General features: G+C 40.0%; 1 protein-coding gene across 5 annotated transcripts in view; it reads right to left on the bottom strand.

The window, feature by feature from the left end:
• DGUOK (deoxyguanosine kinase) overlaps nt 1-19,985 on the bottom strand; it is a 31,189-nt gene extending 11,204 nt beyond the window's left edge. For 2 of the 5 annotated variants that reach the window (XR_006734741.1, XM_045549887.1), the window contains exons 1-3: nt 19,771-19,985; nt 9,018-9,130; nt 551-723 (exon numbers count right to left, since the gene is read on the bottom strand). Coding sequence is in view for 4 of the 5 variants with exons in the window: in XM_045549887.1 (XP_045405843.1) it covers nt 551-723; nt 9,018-9,130; nt 19,771-19,912 (428 nt within the window). In the remaining variant the exon portion in view is untranslated. The remainder of the gene's footprint in view (nt 1-550; nt 724-9,017; nt 9,131-19,770) is intronic. The other 3 variants (XM_045549886.1, XM_045549888.1, XM_045549889.1) reach the window with 3 other exon arrangements.
• Nucleotides 19,986-20,442: the final 457 nt, after the last annotated feature.

Here is a 20,442-nt window from a genome sequence, read left to right as displayed (position 1 = left end):
CTGCCACGTAAGGAGTCAAAAAAGGGTAAATCTGAGACAGAAGCCAATTTTACAGATGTGCTGTTTCTGCCTAGACATCCTTTCTTGATGAAGAAAAAAGAATAAATGTGTTTCTTGTACCATTTTAGGAACACAAATTTTAATTCTGTCTACTGTTTTCTTAAAGGTGATAACCGATCACTGATTCATTTGGTTTCCTAAAACATACACTGTCACCTAAGTGTTTACTGTGTGCCTTGTAGCAAGTAATGGTTATACTGGGTAGCTACCAGCTTGCTTCTATGCCTAAAAATAAGGAAAAATAATCAGTGGCAATGTAAGAAATTCAATGCATTCAGTTTACGAAAAACACAATTTCCTTTCTTGACATATATGATAACTTGGTAGAATTATAACTCTGGACAAATTTGTATAGTGTTGTCTTTAAAAAGGATGACAATTTTCTAAAGTGCAATTTTCAATGACTGGAGCAGGCAAGGCCTGTGCAAGAAGAGCAAATAGGCAGGACTGAGCATGGGGCTTGTGACTGATGGAGGGCTTGGTGTCTTACCTGTCACTGTACACAGACCTCTCAAAGATCTGTACTGGGTTCTTCTCAGGGAAGGGCTCCAACTGGACTTTGAGGCGGCTCATAAAGGAAAATGTCTGGAATGTGTAGGACCATCGTGCTGGCTCCTGGTACATCATATCCAGCAAGTTTCCAAGACTTTGGGCGGCACAGGCCTAGAGAGGGGTTACAAAAGAAGAGAATTTCCTAGAAGGCATATTTACTCCATGGTGTACATGCCCCCATCACCTCCTGCAAGCAGGTTTTACTAATCAATGAGAGAAGGAATTTCAAAGGTTTCCTTCCACTAAAAAGGTACAATCAGATCCTCTAGTTTAGTCAAAGTTACATAATTAGGGAAGAGATTTTCCTACATTATTAGACAAGAAGCTGATAGAGGGAGATGACATGCCACCTTCAATAAAACAGGGAAGAGCAAAGGAAGAACCACATACAGAATTAACACAATCACTGACTGATGGATTTGTTAAGTCTGTCTGGGGAGGAGTTAACAATCAACTGCTTCTTTGAAAATCCAATCAACCAACCAAATAAAATTCTGTATCTCTCATAGAAAGGCTACAATTTTTTGTTAAAACAAACAAACAAACAAAAACAAAATACTCTCCCTCCATTCTAAAGATCTTGTGAAATGGAATTTGAAGAATTTCACTTACTCGGCATGTGCAAGTGGGCACAAGTACAGGATACCCAGTATCCCTGGACTGATTTCTGCATTTGCCACTGACTCAATGCAAAAGTGACTTTTGTGTAAAAGCACTTTGGATCTAATCACCATTAACTGAAGGCCTGTGTGGATGAGGTGCTACTTAAGCCAGGTGCTATAAGGTATATAGAAAAAGGAACTATCATTTATTTCAACCTTCACTGTGCTGTTATCTCATTTAATCTTCAAAACAGCTTCATGAGGTAGGTACTGCTATTATGCCCATTTTCCAGAGGGGAAAATCCACTCAGAGGTTAAGTCACTTCCTTGTGCAAGGTCTCATGGCAAGTAAGGATTGAGGGGACTCAAACCTTTAACCTCTTCATTCTAATACCTCTCCATATAAAGGTGAACAAGATATAGTTCCTGAACTCAAAGAGCTCACAAACCAAAAGGGAAGAGGGTGCCAAGGATATAAAGAGCTAGAATGTAAGGCAGAAATGTGACAAAGAGGTAATCACATATGGTGGAGGGAATCTTGGGAAGCTTCTGAAAGAAAGTGGCATTAAGCTGGGAAATAAATGATGAGCAGAATTTCGACAGATGGAAATAGAGATTAAGATGACAGCATTTCAGGTGGAGACAGTGATACAGAAGGGGGAAAAAGTTAGACAACAATAAGTAGTCCAATTTGACTAAATAGCACCCTTAGATTCCAAAGAAGGGTCCTGGCACTTTGAAAGGTTTTAGCAGGAGCAATGCATGCAGAGCAGAGTGGATCAGAAAACCACTAAATGGGAGGTGTGTTTAGGAATTCCCTCTTTCCAATCCCCCGACCCACAAACACACACCAGCCTCACAAATGGCTCCTGACTAAGAGCTGGAGGTTCAAGCAGGGGAGAAATCTGAATACCCTCTAGTCTCTGTGGTGTCACTAGAGACTGTGGGGCACAGCCCTTGGCCTTAGCATAATTCACAGACTGCATGTGGAATGGGACATGGTGCTGGCAGATGTAGTAGGCTGACTGGGTGGGGCTATTGCGCCTGCAGGCTTTGGGCTACCAAAGGGAGACTATTCTGGAATAAAAACTATACAAGGGCCTACATAATTTCTGAAAGAATCCATCTTCACTACAAAACAAAAGTAAACATCCCTCCAAAAGTACAAACAAATAGAGAAACAACAATTGGATATAAAAATATTCGTAATTCAAAAGGAGAGGACCAATCTGTGTGCTAAGATAGAGCTGTTGCCACAAACAGAACAAAACAAAACAAAAAAATCTCAGTGAGATTCAAGACATTGTCTCATTAATAAAACAAGAATAGGTGATCGTAAAAAAGGAGCAATATGAAAAGAACATTCTTAGAGGTGAAAATGTAATTGTCAAAATAAAACACCCAATGAAGACAGTAACTAGCAAACTATATATTGCAGTAAACCTAACTAATGAATGAGAAGATCCTTACAGAATATCACTTTAAGAAATTCTCCCTAAACTAAGTGAAAAAAGCAAAAAATTATGAAAAAAAACAAAAGACATGCAGGCTAAAAGGAGAGCTAATATACATTATAATATATTAATATATTGGTACGGTATTCTTTGTTCTTTCTTTCCTCTAGAAAGATACATTGAGATGTAGTATCACTTGTGTTCCACTTCACAGCAATTAATACAATTTTGTATCATACAACTTTCCAAATAGGGGCCAGAATGGTTTCCTGCAACTTTAAGCTGTCCCTAGCTCAGAGAAAGCTACCTAATCAAGGAAACAATTTTCCCTCTTAGGAGACCACAGTCCAATCAGAGAGGTGAAATGCCATCCCCAGCAAAAAAAGACATGAGCAGAGGAAGACCCCTACTCATAAACTGTGTGTCTCACTCGTCATGGAGAATCATTATCTAACAGAAATAATGTGATATCTCTAGGTATTTTGGGACATACACTAAGTTTCATGATAAAACTAGGAGTTCTAGTCAAGGGACTGATTAGATGAAAAAGCAGTTAAAATCAAAGGAAAAATTAAAGAAAATCCCTGATATGTTGTTTTTTTTTTTTAATTTTTAAATTTTTTTTTTTTTTTGAGACAGAGTCTCACTCTGTCGCCTGTAGGGTCCCATAAGCATCCGCCTAGCTCACAGCAACCTCAAACTCCTGGGCTCAGGCTATTCTCCTGCCTCAGCCTCCGAGTAGCTAGGAATACCGGCATGCACCACTAAGCCTGGCTAATTTTTTCTATTTTTAGTAGAGACAGGGTCTCACTCTTGCTCAGGCTGGTCTTAATCGCCTGACCTCAAGTGATCCTCCTGCCTCGGCCTCCCAGAGTGCTAGGATTACAGGCATGAGCCACCATGCCCGGTCATCCCTGAAATGTGAGACTTTCCGCCAGAGAAATCCATTGAGTACTAGAAGGGATTTTATATATATTTATATATACAGCAACTCATATACACATATGCACACATGTACATGCTTGTGCGTGCATACATACACAGAAAGAGAGGTTCCCACAACTGGATCTATTCTGGCAAAATGTCAACAATTCATTAAAAAGCAATCACTCAGAAATCATATTACCCAGAAGCTGGGTGTGGTGACACACGCCTGTAGTCCCAGCTACTCCAGAGGCTGAGGTGGGGAGATCAGTTGAGTCCAGGAGTTTTGAATGTAGCCTGGGCAACACAGAGAGACCCATCTCTTCAAAAACAAAAAAAGAAAAAAAGAAAAGAAATCATACTACCTACATTTTTCTAGATGTATTCCAGCCAACTGGAAGATGAATCAAAATAAAGAACTAAGAAATGGAAATATGTAGTGATGAGAAAACAGTGGTCAGTGATAAACCAGGAGAATAGAGATAAATATAAAGTAACTATTATTAATGTGGTTATATAATTTACTAGCAATAATTGCTGTTAAAAGAGAAATTTCATGCTGTAAAAAACATTCTAAATCTATAAGATTTCAGATGATTTCTTTTTATTTTTTTTCAGCCCTCAGATGATTTCAATACACCTGGGGAATGGTCTGAAAAAGGTGGTAATAAAAAGGTAGAAGAGGTTTTTTTTTTCTTTCACAGAAACTCCATTAACATGGGTAGATGGGTTTAAACATGTATATTTTAATTTAAATGTTACTACCCGTGGGATAACAATGTAAATTGTCATATGAATGAAGGGGAGGAAAATGAAAAAAAAAAAATTTAAGTAAGAAGAAAAAGGCAGAACATGAAAGCACAAAATAAGGTGGCACAAATAAACATAATCACAATAAAGGAGAAAAATCCCCAGCAAAGGCAAACCCCCAAATTGGGTAAAAAACTAAAAATCCTATTCATAAGAGAATAAAGGAAATGACATAGATTGGTTGAAAACAAAGGGACAAGTAGATGCAAATAAAAAGAAAGCACATGTGGCAAAACTGTATAAAGAAAAAAAGCATTAAATGCTATAAGAGGGTTTTTTTTTTTTTTTTTGAGACAGAGTCTCACTCTGTTGCCTGGGCTAGAATGAGTGCCATGGTGTCAGCCTAGCTCACAGCAACCTCAAACTTCTGGGCTCGAGCAATCCTACTGCCTCAGCCTCCTGAGTAGCTGGGACTACAGGCATGCGCCACCATGCCCGGCTAATTTTTTCTCTGTATATATGTTTTTAGCTGTCCGTATAATTTCTTTTTCTATTTTTAGTACAGACGGGGTCTCGCTCTTGCTCAGGCTGGTAAATGCTATAAGAGGGTTTTAAAAAATCCTAACAAGCAAATAAAGACCCTACAAGGAAGCCACGAACATTTTTAAAGGGAATAATAAAGCACTGAAATATACAGATACAGAGAAAAGCCAATTAAGAATACAAAGAAAAACAGACAAAATAAAAGCACAAATTTTAACACACTTCTCTCAGAATTTAATAGAAAAAGTAGACCCCAAATACAAGAACTCAGAAAACTAAATCATTATTTTTTCACATATCTGAACAGGGGGTATACCTTACAATGATTATTAAATTAATTGTAACAGGCCAGGCTGCTCGGTGGCTCACAACTGTAATCCAAACATATTAGCAAATTAATGGAATAGTACACCATTAATTCTAGTTCATTCTAGAAAAAAGTTCATTCTAGAAATGTAAGGATGGTACCACTATCAAATCTATGACTAATACTAAGAGATTAAAAAAGGAAAACTCCATCACTGTCTCACTAGATGTTTAAAAAAAGTCTTGAGGAAATTCAACACTTGATCCTGATGAAAACAGTTAATATTCTAGTAACAGAAAGGCAACTCCTCTACATGGTCTATTGAAATGAATAACAAATAGAGAACTTAACACTGATAAATAAGAGGAGGTTTCATCAAAGATAGAACATGATAACGGCATTACTCTCACTGCTATTATTTAATAGTGTTTTGGAAGTTCTACCCAATGAAAGTAGATAGGAAAATAGAAATGAGGTACAGAAATTGGAAAACTCTTCCAAACAATTACTAGTATGAGACATTACTTTCTAAAAACCACAAATAAAGCAAAAAAAAAAATTAATATGAGCATTAACCCATATACGACAAATAAAGCAATCAATTGTTTTCCTTTAAAACACTAATAAGCAGTTTGAAAAGATGATGGGGAAAAAGACCCTAGCCACAAAACAACAAAATACACATTCTGCTCAGGATTAACTAACGAATACTACTGGGACAAGTAGATAGTCATTTGTGAAAAAATAAAATAAAATTAGAGGCCTATAAACTTTTAAAGTCACATAAAATCTAAAACTATAAAAGCAACAGAAAAAATAAAGGTGGATTTTTTTCATAATCTAGGGCTATGGAAGGTTTCTTAAAATTTTCACATCAAAGGTGCTAACACTGAGGGAAAAGATGGACAGACTACATAAAACTTAAATGTATTATATAAAAATAAAAAACATATATAAAGATAAAAGAAAAATGACAAACAGTGGAAAATATCAGTAATATACGACAAAGAATTACTGTATTTAATCTACAATGAGCTCTTATGAAGCCATTAAAAAAGATGAAGCTCTCAATAGGAAAAAAAAAGGCAAGGAGTTTGAATAGGCAATTCACTAAAGAATAATAATAATAAATGGACAATAAAAAAGGTGTTCAACTTAATGTAATCAAAGAAATATAAAATGACATTTTCTTACCTCTCACATTAGCAAAGATGGAAAGGAATAATAGCTAGTGTTGCTGAAAATATGAGGAAATTGGTACAACTTTTCTGAAGGGAAATTTTGTAACACATAACGATATGCATAATTTTCAGTCATCGAAATTCCAGTTCCAAATTATCCTAAGAAAATATGCATGTACACAAAATGTGGCTATTAGAAAGAAAACAGATGTATTAATAGCTACAAGGATATTCATCATTAAAATATTGTTTATAATAGGGAGAAATTAGAAAACTAAATATTCAAAATAGAGGACTGGATAACTAAATGATAAATTTCATATTATGCAGTACAATGCAACCATTAAAATGAAATTACTGTGAAATAAGACCTTGCCTATCAAGTGACATGCAGATGGCAATCACAATTTCTGTTTAAAAAAGCAAATGTACATATATTTTATACATTTATGTTAAATCTACCCATTTTCTGCTCTGTAGAAAGAAATCTAAAAAGACAAAAATGTTAACCACATTACCTCTGGATAATGGCATTACGGGAGTATTAGTTATCTATTGCTGCCTAACACATCATGCCAAAATTCAGTGGCTTAAACAAAAACCACTTATTATCTCAGTTTCTATGGGACAGGAATTTGGGAAGCAGCTTAGGTGGGTGGTTGTGCCTCAGGGTTTCTCATGAAGTTTTAGTCAAGATGCTGGCTGAGGCTATAGTCATCTGAAAGCTGGGCTAGGACTCAAGGCTCCATCTCCAGGAAGACTCACACACGCACCTGCTGGCAGGAGGCCTCAGGTTCCTTGCTGTGTGGGCCACTTGAAAAGGCTGCTTCAGGACAAGGTAGCTGGCTTCCCCCAGAGCAAGACAGAAGCTACAATGTCTTTTACTACCTACCCTAGAAAGTCACATTCTGGTATTTCTGCTACATTCCATTCATTAGAAACAAGTTACTAAGTCCAGCCTGCACTCAAGAATTGTGCTCTACCTTTTGAAGAGAGGAACATTAAACAATTTGTGGGCATACAGTCATTTGGTTGCTTAACAATAGGGATATGTTCTGAGATATGCATTGCTAGGTGCTTTTGTCATTGTGTAAACATCATAGAGTGTATTTACACAAACCTAGATGGTATAGCCTACTACACACCTAGGTTATATGGTCTAGCCTATTGTTCCTGGACTACAAATCTATATAGCATGTTACTGTACTGAATACTGTAGGCAACTGTAACACAAGGGTAAGTATTTGTGTATCTGAGCACATCCAAACATAGCAAAAAAAAAAAAAAACAAAAAACCCAGTAAAAATATGGTATTATAATCTTGTGGCACCAATATTGACCAAAGCATCGTTATGTGTCACATGACTATTTTGAAATCCTGACAGGTGACCTGTGGCATACTCAGAAAAATATATATAATTTATTACTAAATGGAAAAGTTACTTTCACAAATACACACACACACATACATGTATACATACAGACATATAAAGAGACAACTTAAAAACCAAAAATCCTTAATAAGCATGATATGCCTGCCACAAAAGATAGAATAAAAGAAAAATGGAACCCAAAATAAGTTCCACGATACTCTGTACTGTTTAGACTATATCCAGAATGTCAGGTTCATCTCTGAGTACCACTTTTAGTAAATTCTAAGTGGAAAATGACAAATTAGAGCTCATCACTTAGACAAAGTTACTTCAGAATGAAGAACAGCCTGGAGGAAAATTGGAGGTGTTCGGCTTGAAAGAGAGAAGACATGAGGGGGAGAGAGAGCAGGCAAACCATTGCCTTCAGCTATATATAGGGTTGCCATGTGGAAAAGTTAAAAGACTTAGGAGGCAGAACCTGAACCAATGAGTCAGAGTCACAGGGGTGCAACGTGGCTCAATGCAAGGCAGAACTATCTAACTATTAGAGTTATGACAAATAAGAATGAGCCACTCAGTGAATGTTCCAGGAGGCATTCACGGAGCCTGAAGAGGCACAGTGCTGCCACTCCCTCAGCTACCTCTAAGGTTCATGTCCAAATTGGTCCTTCCCTACTCACACTAATGTGGATGGTGTTGAAACCAACCCTACGGCCTTTGACGAAGCAGTAGGCATGACACTACGGCCTGAGCCATGAGGTATAAGTGAAACGCATACAGTGCTTGGCATGGTATAGTGCCTGACACATAGCATGTGCTTCATAAATGTTAGCTATTACATCTGCACTAACTCAAAGTATGACAAGATCCTCTCTAAGGTCTCTTCCAATTTCTAAGACTTTACATAAAATTTAAAATCACCATAATTAACAATTAATCCTGATGGTCAGCTTCAGTAATAAAAATATAAATACTTAAGGGTAGGAATGACAAAATTCATCTTTAAAGCCATGATGATTGGACATGCTTTGGGAAACCACAAAGAACAGAGGCTGTCACTTATATAGACACATAAAAACCACAAAAATCAAAACTAAATATATTCAAACAAGTCATATCCTCTCTGGTGTATGTGGTCTATTTTCTGGAATGAAGCTATTTTAAAAAGGAGACTCAAACTGGGCTACTTCACCCACTCAGAGTAAATTAAATTATTACAATTAGATTACTCATCCATGCCTGTCAACTACCCACCACAACTGAAAACTTACTTTTTGGGCACCAGCAGCCTGGATATCCTGCCATGTTGCTACAGGTTCTGTAGCTACGTGCCACTCTGGGTAAGTTTTCATCAGTAACTTCACAAAGGTGGACTTTCCCACAGCTGCAATGCAAACAGCATGTATTGGGATGCTTCCCAAATCAGGGCTGAAGGAGAAGGCTGCTACCAAACTCTACCACAAATGCCTAACTCAAGGGAACAAGGACAAGTTTTTCTAATTTCAAAACTCTACTGTTGTAAGACTAATGGTGGGTCAGGCAATGATAATCGAAGCCACCATAATGAATACAGGCAGCAGGGAGGAAAAATTCCCCCAAGATTTGATTTGCAATTTCCATGTCCCAACCTTCCAGAGGCAAAGAGTGTTTAATAACAGTTTAAAATGTAATAGAACCATCAAAAGTACATGAAATCAGCTACATAACTCACAGTCCTATTTGTTCTGTGACTGTGTCAAAATTACAAGTTTTTCAATATAGAAAATGAAAATGATTACGACCCTCATTCATTCAACAAATCTAACAAATATTCATAGGGTGCTGACTATGTGCTCCGGACTGTCAGGCACTGGGCGTACAATGCTAAACAAAACACAGAATGGATTTTGCCTTCAGAGAATTTGTATGGACGATAGATACTAAACAAACACATAAGTAACCATAATACCAACAAACTGTGTTAAGTGCTAGGAAAGAAAAATGCAAGATGACTCTAATATAGCTCAGGAAGTCAGGGAAGGTTCCTCTGAAAAAATGACATCTGAGGTTAAGACTTGAAAGGTGATAATCCATGCAGAGTGAGTAGCATGATCAAAGGCCTGGAAGAGAGAAAGAACTTGGCACACAAAAAGACAAAAGAGAAGTCTAAAGCCCTAGAGAAGCCAGTATGGCTATGGCATGGGTAGGTGATGAGGATTGGCTCAAGATGAGTGTGGCTACACAGACAGGCCGTCCAGGGCCAGGTCACATAGGGCCTTTGTAGCCATGGTGAGAAGTTTGAATTCTATCCTAAGGGCAATGGGAAGTCAGTGACAACAGGTTTTAAGTAGGAAAACTGCAAGATTCCTTCTCATTTTTAAAAGATTACTCCACTAGCTATATAAGAATGGGCTGAAGCAGAAGCAAGCAGACTAGTCAAAAAATAATAGTAGCTTGAACCACGGTGATGACATAGGAGTGAAAGTAGTGGTTGCTTTGAGAAATATTTTGGAAATGAAATCAACCTAGTACCACAACATTCAAGTTATCTTTTTCCATTTATACCAATATTTGGCCTATACCTTCCTGTGCTCCAGATACACTATTCAAGAGCCCTCCAGACATCTCCACTTGGACATCCCACAAACACCCCAAAGTCAATACATTCCTTCAATGAATTCACCACTTTTCCCATCAAATTGGACTTCCTCTTGTATCTCAGCCCTCAGGGTATGGCAGCACCAACCACTCACTGTCAGAGCTTCTTTCTCTTCTGCTAAGCCACAAGTCGCCACCAAGTCCTTTTGCACTTGCTTTTAAGTATTTTCCATTTGCCCTTTTCTCTTCATTCACCCCCATGTTCAAGACCAAGCTCTCACATCTCTCGCCTGACTCCAGTCTTGTTCTCTTCAATTCATTCTCCATACTGCAGCCACACTGAATGTGACATGAACTGCTTAAAATGCTTTGACAACAGCCTGTTGCCTTCATGACAAAATCCAAGCCCTCTACCGTGGTCTGAGATACAAGATCTAACCCTGCACATCCCTCTCTGGCCTCAGCTTTCCTTCAGGCATCCTCTGCACCTGCTGGACCAAACTCCTTGCAACTCCAATTATGCCATGTTCCCTCTTGCAGGTGTGACCCTGCATATGCTTTCTGATTTCCTGGAGCACCTCCTCTCCTCACCTGGCCAACTCCCACTCAATCCTCAAGATTCTGCTCAGAGGTACCTGCTGTGTGAAGACTTTCCAGACCCTGATGCCTCTAAGATGGATTAGCTAATCCTCCTTTGTTCTTGCCCTGGTATTCGGGGTGAGACTCCACCATTGCAGATGGGGCTCCTCCAAGGTAGAAAACAAATTCTAGCCTAACAACCTGGCTGAATGAATAAAACACACGACGTATTATTAATTTCAGTTCTCTCTGAAACCTACGTTTGTGAAAAATCGAAATATGAACCTTTAGACTGTACTTGGAGCTCAATTCCCTTTATCAGAAGTGGTTTTTTCTCAAGAAAAAAAAAACAGGGGTACCCTTTCAGCTTCCAGTCAATTCTATCAGCCACTCATGGTTACTGATTGGGAGTGCTGAATGTCTCAGCACAGGAGCCCACACATCCAATATGTGACATTTACTACACACCACCCCAGCTCCTCTCTGAATAGACAGGATAAGAACAAACAACAGGAATTTGTGCATTTTGTACAGTCATGCTCATCTCTCAGTCCCCACCTCCACCCAACTTGTGGTGCCTTTTCACAATTGCTCAGCCTCTGCTCTTCCCACACTTCAATGAATAAATGCTCTCCCCTGCTCTTCTGGCCTATCTCTAAATCCTTCACCTACCAAGCCTAAGGTCCCACATCTTCCATGAAGTTCAGAACTTCTCTAGCTCACACAGAATTCCTACCACATTGGCCAATTGCTTGAGTTTGTATATTATCAGGTACCTGGGTGCTTTGAGTAGGGCCTACCTTGAAGTATTTGGCTCAGGTGGTCAATATTTAGATTGTACGTTGTTCAATAAATCTAAAACATGGTCCCTGTCTATAGGCAGAAAAGCTATTTTAATTAATATTAAAAAATAAAGGTAGGGATTTGCTAGATGGTTGGGATTGAGTAATTGTTAAAATTACTTATATTTTTAAGAAGTTAAAAAAAATTACCTAAAAAAACTGTTGCAGATGGAAAGGGTGGGCTCTGAGGATTAGGGAGAGCCAACTTCACCTGTGAGGTCAGACACTATTAGTTCATCTAAGGGCAGTCAGTACTCCGAGAAACTGACTCATACAATTTAAATGCATAAACCCCAGAATGCCAAGAAATTAGATGTAATGGGAAATATATGGTTCCAATGACTGGAACAATCACATCTGATACCCAGGGCACCCTGCACCCCACACGCCATTCCAAGGCTTCTGGAAAGCCAGTTTAGTAATCAGAAGCCAGCTTCAGCACAGAATGACAGTACATGGAGGTGGAAGGTCCTGAGAGGTGTGCCATCCATGTTGCGGGGGCTCTGAGAGCCTGGGTAATTCACCACAGGGCAGTATTTCTTAAACTAATTCCATTGGAACTGAGTTGTGCCAGGCACCACCCATAGATGTAGAATAATTACTTTAAAAAAATTTCAAAGTTATGTATTTATTAAATAATTAAAACCAGACATAGCATAACATTTTTAGTGCTGTGATACCCGATCATAATAGTTTTTTTCTTCTTGCTTGGGTGTGTTTTTTTTCCTTTCTTTTCTTTTCTTTTTTTTAAAACAAATGTTTTAAAGTGTTCCTAGGGGCTTCATAAGAGTGGTAGTGTTTGGTTCTCTACTGCTACAAAGCTTCCTCCTAATAACCAGAACACCCCTGTCTACAGAAAACCTCATTTCATCAGGCCTCTTAGATACCATTGTCTCAGGCTTTTGACAATTTAATTAGATCCCAGATTAACTGTTACCTTTCAATATATTCTTATTATCATGAATTTTGGGAAGTATCAGATCTCACAAGCAGTATCCCACCTTCTCTTAGGGCCTTCAGTGTTGTATGTGCCGTGACTTAAAAAAAGCAGAGAAGTACTTTCTTAGAGTTTATTACTTCAACATGTTGATTCTATTAGCTCCAAGATTATCATTCCACAAGCTGGACCAAAGAGTTCTGCTGTTAATGTTCATCTTTTCCTAAGCCATGGTTTTCTCTTCCCACAAATTTTTCTATAAACTACAATGCCTGCTATAGCTACATAATGCTAAAATTTAGTAGTAAGGTAGTATCTGATTAACATCCAAAATATTTTATTATTTTAAGTTTAATACAAGCTGGGCGCGGTGGCTCACGCCTGTAATCCTAGCACTCTGGGAGGCCGAGGCGGGAGGATTGCTCAAGGTCAGGAGTTCAAGACCAGCCTGAGCAAGAGCGAGACTCTGTCTCTACTAAAAAACAGAAAGAAATTTAGTGGACAACTAAAAATATATAGAAAAAAAAAAATTAGCCGGGCATAGTGGCGCATGCCTGTAGTCCCAGCTACTCGGGAGGCTGAGGCAGGATGATCACTTGAGCCCAGGAGTTTGAGGTTGCTGTGAGCTAGGCTGACGCCATGGCACTCTAGTCCAGGCAAAAGAGTGAGACTCTGTCTCAAAAAAAGTAATAAAAAAAAAAAAAAATCAGTCAACAGGCTTAAAAGAAAGTTAGTACATTTTACCTTGATTCCTTTTATTTTCTTTTCATGGGTAACTATTTACCAAAAAAAAAAAAAAAAAAAAAAAAAGTCCTCCTAGCTTCCAGAGTATGATCCAAACTCATAGACCAAGACCTTCACCAAGACCCTCATGGACTGGGCATGCCTTCTTCCTCTACTCTGCCTACCAGGTGGTTCATCCTTCCAATGTCACTTTCTCTGGGAAGCCTCCTTGAGCTCTCACCAGCTCCCCTTCATCCCTAGGCAGAGTTAATTACTGCCTGCTCTGGTTTACCAAAGTATTACACTGTAATTATTTGTTCACTCATCACCCTTAACAGCTAGACTGGGAGCTTGCTTTTTGAAGACACAGACTGAGCCTTATTCCCTTTGCATCCTGAGTAACTAGCCAGGTACTGAGAATAGAGATGATGGATGGAATGAAGTGAACCATAGAAACAAGGAATCCACTATACAGTGTTTGAAATAAACAGCTTCTCCCGCCCCCTGCTCAAGAGTCTTTGCCCAATTGTTTTACTCAATAAAAGGAAAAGACACATACTAGTGATGTTAAATCACTAATTTTGAATGCTAGAGGAAACATGTTATTATGGAAGCCCTTCACCGCTTTATGTACAAGTTTCTAGACTAAAAAGTGTAAAACAGTTTCCTCTTCTCTGGTTGTGTCTTTGAAAATAAAAAGTGAGAATGGTCTGAGATGACTCACTGAAATTATTTCATACAACAATCCTTTCTTCAATTTGGGCTTGTAATTATAAAATGACTGGCTTTGGAAGATAATAATACATTTTAGTGGTGAGTAGTCTTAAAAGATAGGCTAGGTATTTCGTTTTTTAGATTTTCAGGGGTTCTAGGTACCAAGCTTTTAACTTTCAATCACACGTTGCATATGGCTTCACAAGTCATGCTAGATGCTATTAGTTGCTACTTCACTGATCCACTTTCCTTACATGCTGCTGTCTGCACCTTCAGGATCAGAATAGCAGGACTCAGAACAGAAAGAATACTAGAAAAGCCCCTCTGCACATACCTAACTTCAGTCAGGACAGGGGTTCACCTTCCCTGTTTAGGTTTCCTGAACAGGTACTCTCATTCTGGTTTGTTTGGGGATGCCACCTGTGAGAAAAGGATAACTCTTGATTTAAAAAGTAGTTTAACATATTCCCTCTGTGGGTACCAATGACTAACTTCCACATGAATATCACAGCACAAGATTTAACAATCTGGTAAACAATGAATGAGTACAAGGGGTCTGGTAGGGGGTTAGGTGCCAGTGACACAAAGATGAACACAAAGATGAGTGGCTCCAAGCCAGGGAAGGTGCTGAATGTAAAAACAACCTCAGAACTCAAGTGCTGCAGCAGTTGTGGGTACAGAATGTTATGTCAGCCCACAGAGGAGGCAGTGACTAATTCTGTCTGGAGAGCATCATCAGGGTGTGTGGGGTGATGAACAATGGTGGGAGATGAAAGTAAAAAGAGTCAGATTAAGGTCCCCCAGTCCACTGGGCATCACCCTTTTCTTGGGCAACTATACTTCCAACACTTCAGCAACTACCCCAACAGTCCAGCTCCACATTTGAAATCTCAGCTACCATCTCCAGTCTCTCTCTGTATGCCTCACAGGCTCCTCATACAAAACAAATCTCTCTTACCTTCCCAGACAGCCACTTTATTCCATACTCAGCTTTTAGAGTCAGCATCCAAATTATAAAACTCAATGTCATCCTCCTCAACTTCTCATTATCCCTCACCTCCAAGTCGCCACCAAGTCCTGTCAATTCCACTTCCAAAATCTCTCTCAAACCATCACTTCTTCTCTGTCCTTCCATTCCCTCTGTTCATGCCTGCATCTTTCCTCCTTCCACTTACTACAACAGCCACAAAACTAGTCTATATATTCTAACTCCTTTCCAATTCCTTTCTTCATTCATCCAAAAAATGGATGCAAGGCACTATGGGTACTACTGCAAACAAGACACACAAAGAAAGTGCCTGCTTTGTGGAGCCTTTTTTCAATTCACTCATTCTAGCCAATTTTCTTTTAAAATTAATCTGGTAATGGTACATGCTGGCTTCAAGTGTTCACCAGCCTCCCACTGCCAACAGGATAAACTTCTAGCATGGTCCATAAGGCTCTTCAACATACCGCAAATCTGACCCTTCCAACCTCTTGTTCTGCTACCCTCTCATAAGCCCCCCAAACTCCAGCATCCAGCTACTTCCCTTTTATTAAAACTACATGTGTTTTTTCAGTTTTCACCACTTTGGCAAATGTTATTTCCTGTGCTTGGAATACTCTTTTTCCTCTTCTTCTCCTTGGGAATTCCTACCCCAGAGATTTTGAGTTTCCATGCCCAATCATGGATCTCATCAAACAGTATGGAAATTATATATTTAGAGTTTGTTTCTCCCACTTGGTTGTGAGCTCCTTGAAGGACAGGAGCTGTATCCCATTCATTGCTGTGCTCAGCATGAGGGTGGACTCACAGTAGGGACTCAGTAAACCTCTGCTGCATGAGAAAGCAAGGAAGCAGCATAGAAACTTAGCTAGGTTAGGAAGCAGAGGTCAGAAAATATGGAGAGGGAGCTCAAACTTCACCTGATGATATCCAAAGTACTTATTTTAAGTACCATGGTTTCTGGAGTCTGAGGACAAAGCTTCCTTTAGCAGTGTGTTTCTTAAAGCACAGGACAGAACATCTTTAAATAATACCAGGCAAGTAGCAGGACCCTCCCTTCTCATTCCTTTCAATGTTTCTTATTTGGCTGGGAAAAAACACACAGCCATGGTGACTGGTCTCGCTTTAAATTCATGACCACTAACTTCAAGTGGGTCCTGAATGCTGCCCAGCAACTCAACAGTTTTCTTGCTCACTCACTAGACTATGTCACATCTCCTCTCTCCTCGAACTCCCTCTTAGCTGATGACCTTTCTTCCTATTTCACTGTGAAAACTGACACAACCAAAAGACCTTCCCCAAGTTCCTATCATACCCACTCAAGTTAGTGCTCATATGTTTTGCCATCCTCCTGTTACTAAGGATAAACAGTGCTCCTAGCCAAGGCTAAACTCTTTCCAATTGGGCAATAGATCCCATCCTTTCAGGCTTACTTAAAAATCACTCCAGCAACTCTATCTTCTCTCCTGACTCACCAGTTTCCCCTTTTATACTAGGCCATTTCCATCAGCCTACAAACATGCTCTAATTCATCTCACAAAAACATTTTTTTTTACATTCCCAAACCCTCCTTTAATTTCAGCTACCACCTTTCTAAGAAAACTTCCACACAGTTGTCTTAACCCACTGTCTCCAATTCCTCAACTCCCATTCTCCTTGAACCTACACCAATCAGGCTTTCACTCCCACCACTCCTAAAACTATTCAAGTTCACCAAGGACCTTCTTTTACTTAAACAGTATAACACAATTGATTATTCTTTCCCTCTGAACATCTTCACTTAGCTTTCAGGTTACCGTTTTCTTTTGTTTTTCTCCTCAATGGTCATTCCTGCTCAGTCTCCTCTGCTGGTTCCTTTCCATCTCCCCAACCTCTGAACACCTGCATGCCCCAGGGCTCAGTCCTCTCCATCAAACACACAGTCTCCTGGCTTTAAATGCCATCTACATTTATAGCTCCAGTCTAGGGAGATTCTGAATTCAGGATGCATATATCCAACTGCCTACTCAACACCTCCACCTGGACATTAATAGGCATATAAAAAACCAACATGCCTAAAACCAAAATCTTGAGCCACACAAATCTGTTCTTTTCAGTCTTCTCCATTTAAGAAAATTGGAACTCCATCTTCAAGTTGCTCAAGCCAAAATAATTAGAGTCATCACTGACCGTTCTCTTTTACATTCCACATTCAATCTGTCACAAAATCCAGTTGGCCCTACTTAAAACGTAACTAGAGCCCAATCACTTCTGACTTCCACTGTTAAATTCTACTTAAAATGTAGCTAAATTCTAGTTAAAATGTAACTAGAATCCAATCACTTCTCACCACTTTCACAACGGTCTGACTTACCAAAACTTATTACTGTGATAACCTCCTAACGCCTCCTACTTTCAGCAAATCAGCTACAGTGACCTTTTTATAATCTAAGCAAAACCATGTCACTTGACTCCTCAAACCTTCCAATGGCTTCCCATCTCAATGAGATGAAAAACCCATGATAACGCCTATACAAATCAGACCACCCCTCACCCTTCTGACCTCATTTCCCTCCATTCCCTTCCTTGCTCACTAGACTCCAGCCACAACGGCTTCGGTCCTATTCCCCGAACACACCTTCCACCTCAGGGCCTTTCTACTTGCTCTTCACTGTTTTGTAACATTCTATTCCCAGTACCCACATGGTTCACTCTCTCACCTTCTTCAGGTTTTTGCTCCAATGTCACCTTCCCAATGAGGACTTGTTTGACTACCCTATTTTAAATAACAACTTCTCTCACTTCCTTACCCCTGATTTTTCTCCAGCATACTCATTACTATCTACCATACACACTGTTTATGTTAATTTATGTTGTTTATTTTCTATCTCTCCCTATTAGATTCTGTTCACAGCTGTACCCTCAGGGCCAAGAACAGTACTGGCACACAGAAGTGGCTCAAAGGGTGATTTGTTGAATGAATAAAATGAGAAATTCTCAGTTTGCTGCTAGAATGTCTTCAGTTCTCAACACTTGCCTAATCCCCTTTTAAAGCCTAGTGCCTTAGTAGATAAAAGTATCGAGTCAGAATTTAGTAACATTAAATTGAAATGTTTTGTCTTCATTTTGCTTTTTGATTACTTTTTATTTAAGATACTGGGTCTCTACTCTTGTAGCACAATTATTTTTAATTTAATACAAATGTTGGCCAGGCATGGTGGCTCACGTCTGTAATCGTAGCACTCTGGGAGGCTGAGGCAGGTGAATCATTTGAGCTCAGGAGTTCGAGACCAGCCTGAGCAAGAGTCAGACCTTGTCTCTACTAAAAAAAATAGGAAGAAATTAGCTGGACAACTAAAAATATATAGAAAAAATTAGCCGGGCATGGTGGCGCATGCCTGCAGTCCCAGCTACTCGGGAGGCTAAGGCAGAAGGATTGCTTAAGCCCAGGAGTTTGAGGTTGTTGTGAGCTAGGCTGCTGCCACGGCACTCTAGCCTGGGCAACAGAGTGAGACTCTGTCTCAAAAAAAAAAAAATACAAATGTTTAAGTTTCAAAAGTGAGTTCCAGCTGGGTGCATGGCTAAGGCCTGCCTGTAATCCTAGCACTCTGGGAGGCCAAGGCAGGATGATTGCTTGAGGTCAGGAGTTCGAGACCAGCCTGAGCAAAAGTGAGACCCTGTTTCTACTAAAAACAGAAAAACTAGGCTGGTCCAAAAGTAGTGAGTTATTTCACTTGATCACAGTCAGTTACAGATTGAACTCCTTGTTCTACTTTCCTCCCTTCTCACTACTGCACTTGACTAGTCTTTTACAAAAAAAGAAAAGAAAAAAAGAAAAACTAGGCAGGCATCAATGTGCCTGTAGTCCCGGCTACTTGGGAGGCTGAGGTAGGAGGACTGCTTGAGATCAGGAGTTTGAGGCTGCAGTGAGCTACCAATGATGCCACTGTACTCTACTCAGGGCAACAGAGACTCTGTCTTAAAAAAAAAAAAAGAAAAGAAAAGAAAAAAGAAATTGAACCCTCCTCCTCACTCCCCTCCTTTAAAAAAAAAAAGCGAGTTCTTCCTAAGAAAAACCTTAAGAAATTATAGTGCAACTAGCACAGAGACATGGCAAAAATAGTGAAAGTGGTATTTGTATGACTTTAGGAACTCTTTCAGAATAGGGTTGCCAGATAAAATACAGGACATCCGGTTAAATTTGAACTTTAGACAATGATTTTTTTTTTCAGTGTAGGTCGTAAATATTGCATCGGACACACACCACAAAGTATTTGTTATCTTAAATTCTATTTTAACTGGGCATTTAAAATTAAAAAAAAAAATTCTGCTAAATCTGGCAACCCTATCTTAGGAGAACAAAGAAATTGCACCCTGCTTGTTGTATCCATTTCGACCTATTAGAACAGGTTAGTAAAATTCTTGTCATATCTACTGACTGCGTGGCTTTTATGCCCCAACAAATGTGTCCTTGTGGGCGGGTACTGAGGGACCAACGTCCTAAAAATCAAAGAGGCAAAGACCCACAGTGCAGTTTGGGAGGGGGAAGGCCCTGGCATCTTAGAACAAGCCGGCCAGCAGCATCAAATAGGGGGGCGAGGGGAGGATTCGGGCCCAGCTCCTTTCCCAGCCTCTCAGTCACCTGTGTGGCGGAGGCCAAGGCGTGGCAGCCGCTTTCTGGCCCTTACCAATGTTGCCTTCGATGGAGAGCCTTCGGGGCCCGCGCCCCGCATGCAGGCCCCTGGAGGAGGCAGCGCCCTCGAGTGGGCTCTGGGCCATGGAACTGAGGAGTGCTCGAAGCCGACTTAGAAAGAGTCGGCCCGCCGCCATCCCACCCACGAGTCGCACAGCGATCACTTCCGCCGAGAGCACTTCCGCCCTAGGTACTGCATTCCAGCGCGTCTCTGACGTCACAGATCGCCAGGCAGGAAGTGGGTGGGGTTGAACTGCCTGGGAGGGAGGGGCCCAAGGGACAGCTTTGTTCTCGCGATGTTTGTAAAGAAGAGTTGCGAGAAAGGAGTCTGGTAGTGGTGTGGCGCGGCAGGGTTTGCTGATAACTGGAGTTCTTGCGGTGGGACTAGCTCCTCCGCTTTCGTTCGTCGGACAAATAGCATGTTAAAAGAAACATAACTCTACCATCCTTTCACCTTCGCTTTTTGTTAACTTTAAAATAGATTAGGCCGGGCGCGGTGGCTCACGCCTGTAATCCTAGCCCTCAGGGAGGCCGAGGCGGGAGCATCGCTTGAGGTCAGGAGTTCAAGACCAGCCTGAGCAAGAGCGAGACCCCGTCTCTACCAAAAAATAGAAAGAAATTAGCTGGACAACTAAAAATATATAGAAAAAATTAGCCGGGCATGGTG

This window comes from Lemur catta, chromosome 4, assembly GCF_020740605.2.
Source record: "Lemur catta isolate mLemCat1 chromosome 4, mLemCat1.pri, whole genome shotgun sequence".
Taxonomy (NCBI): Eukaryota; Metazoa; Chordata; class Mammalia; order Primates; family Lemuridae; genus Lemur; species Lemur catta.
The sequence above is the reverse complement of the archived record's forward strand: the minus strand, read 5'-3'. Positions and strand labels throughout refer to the sequence as shown.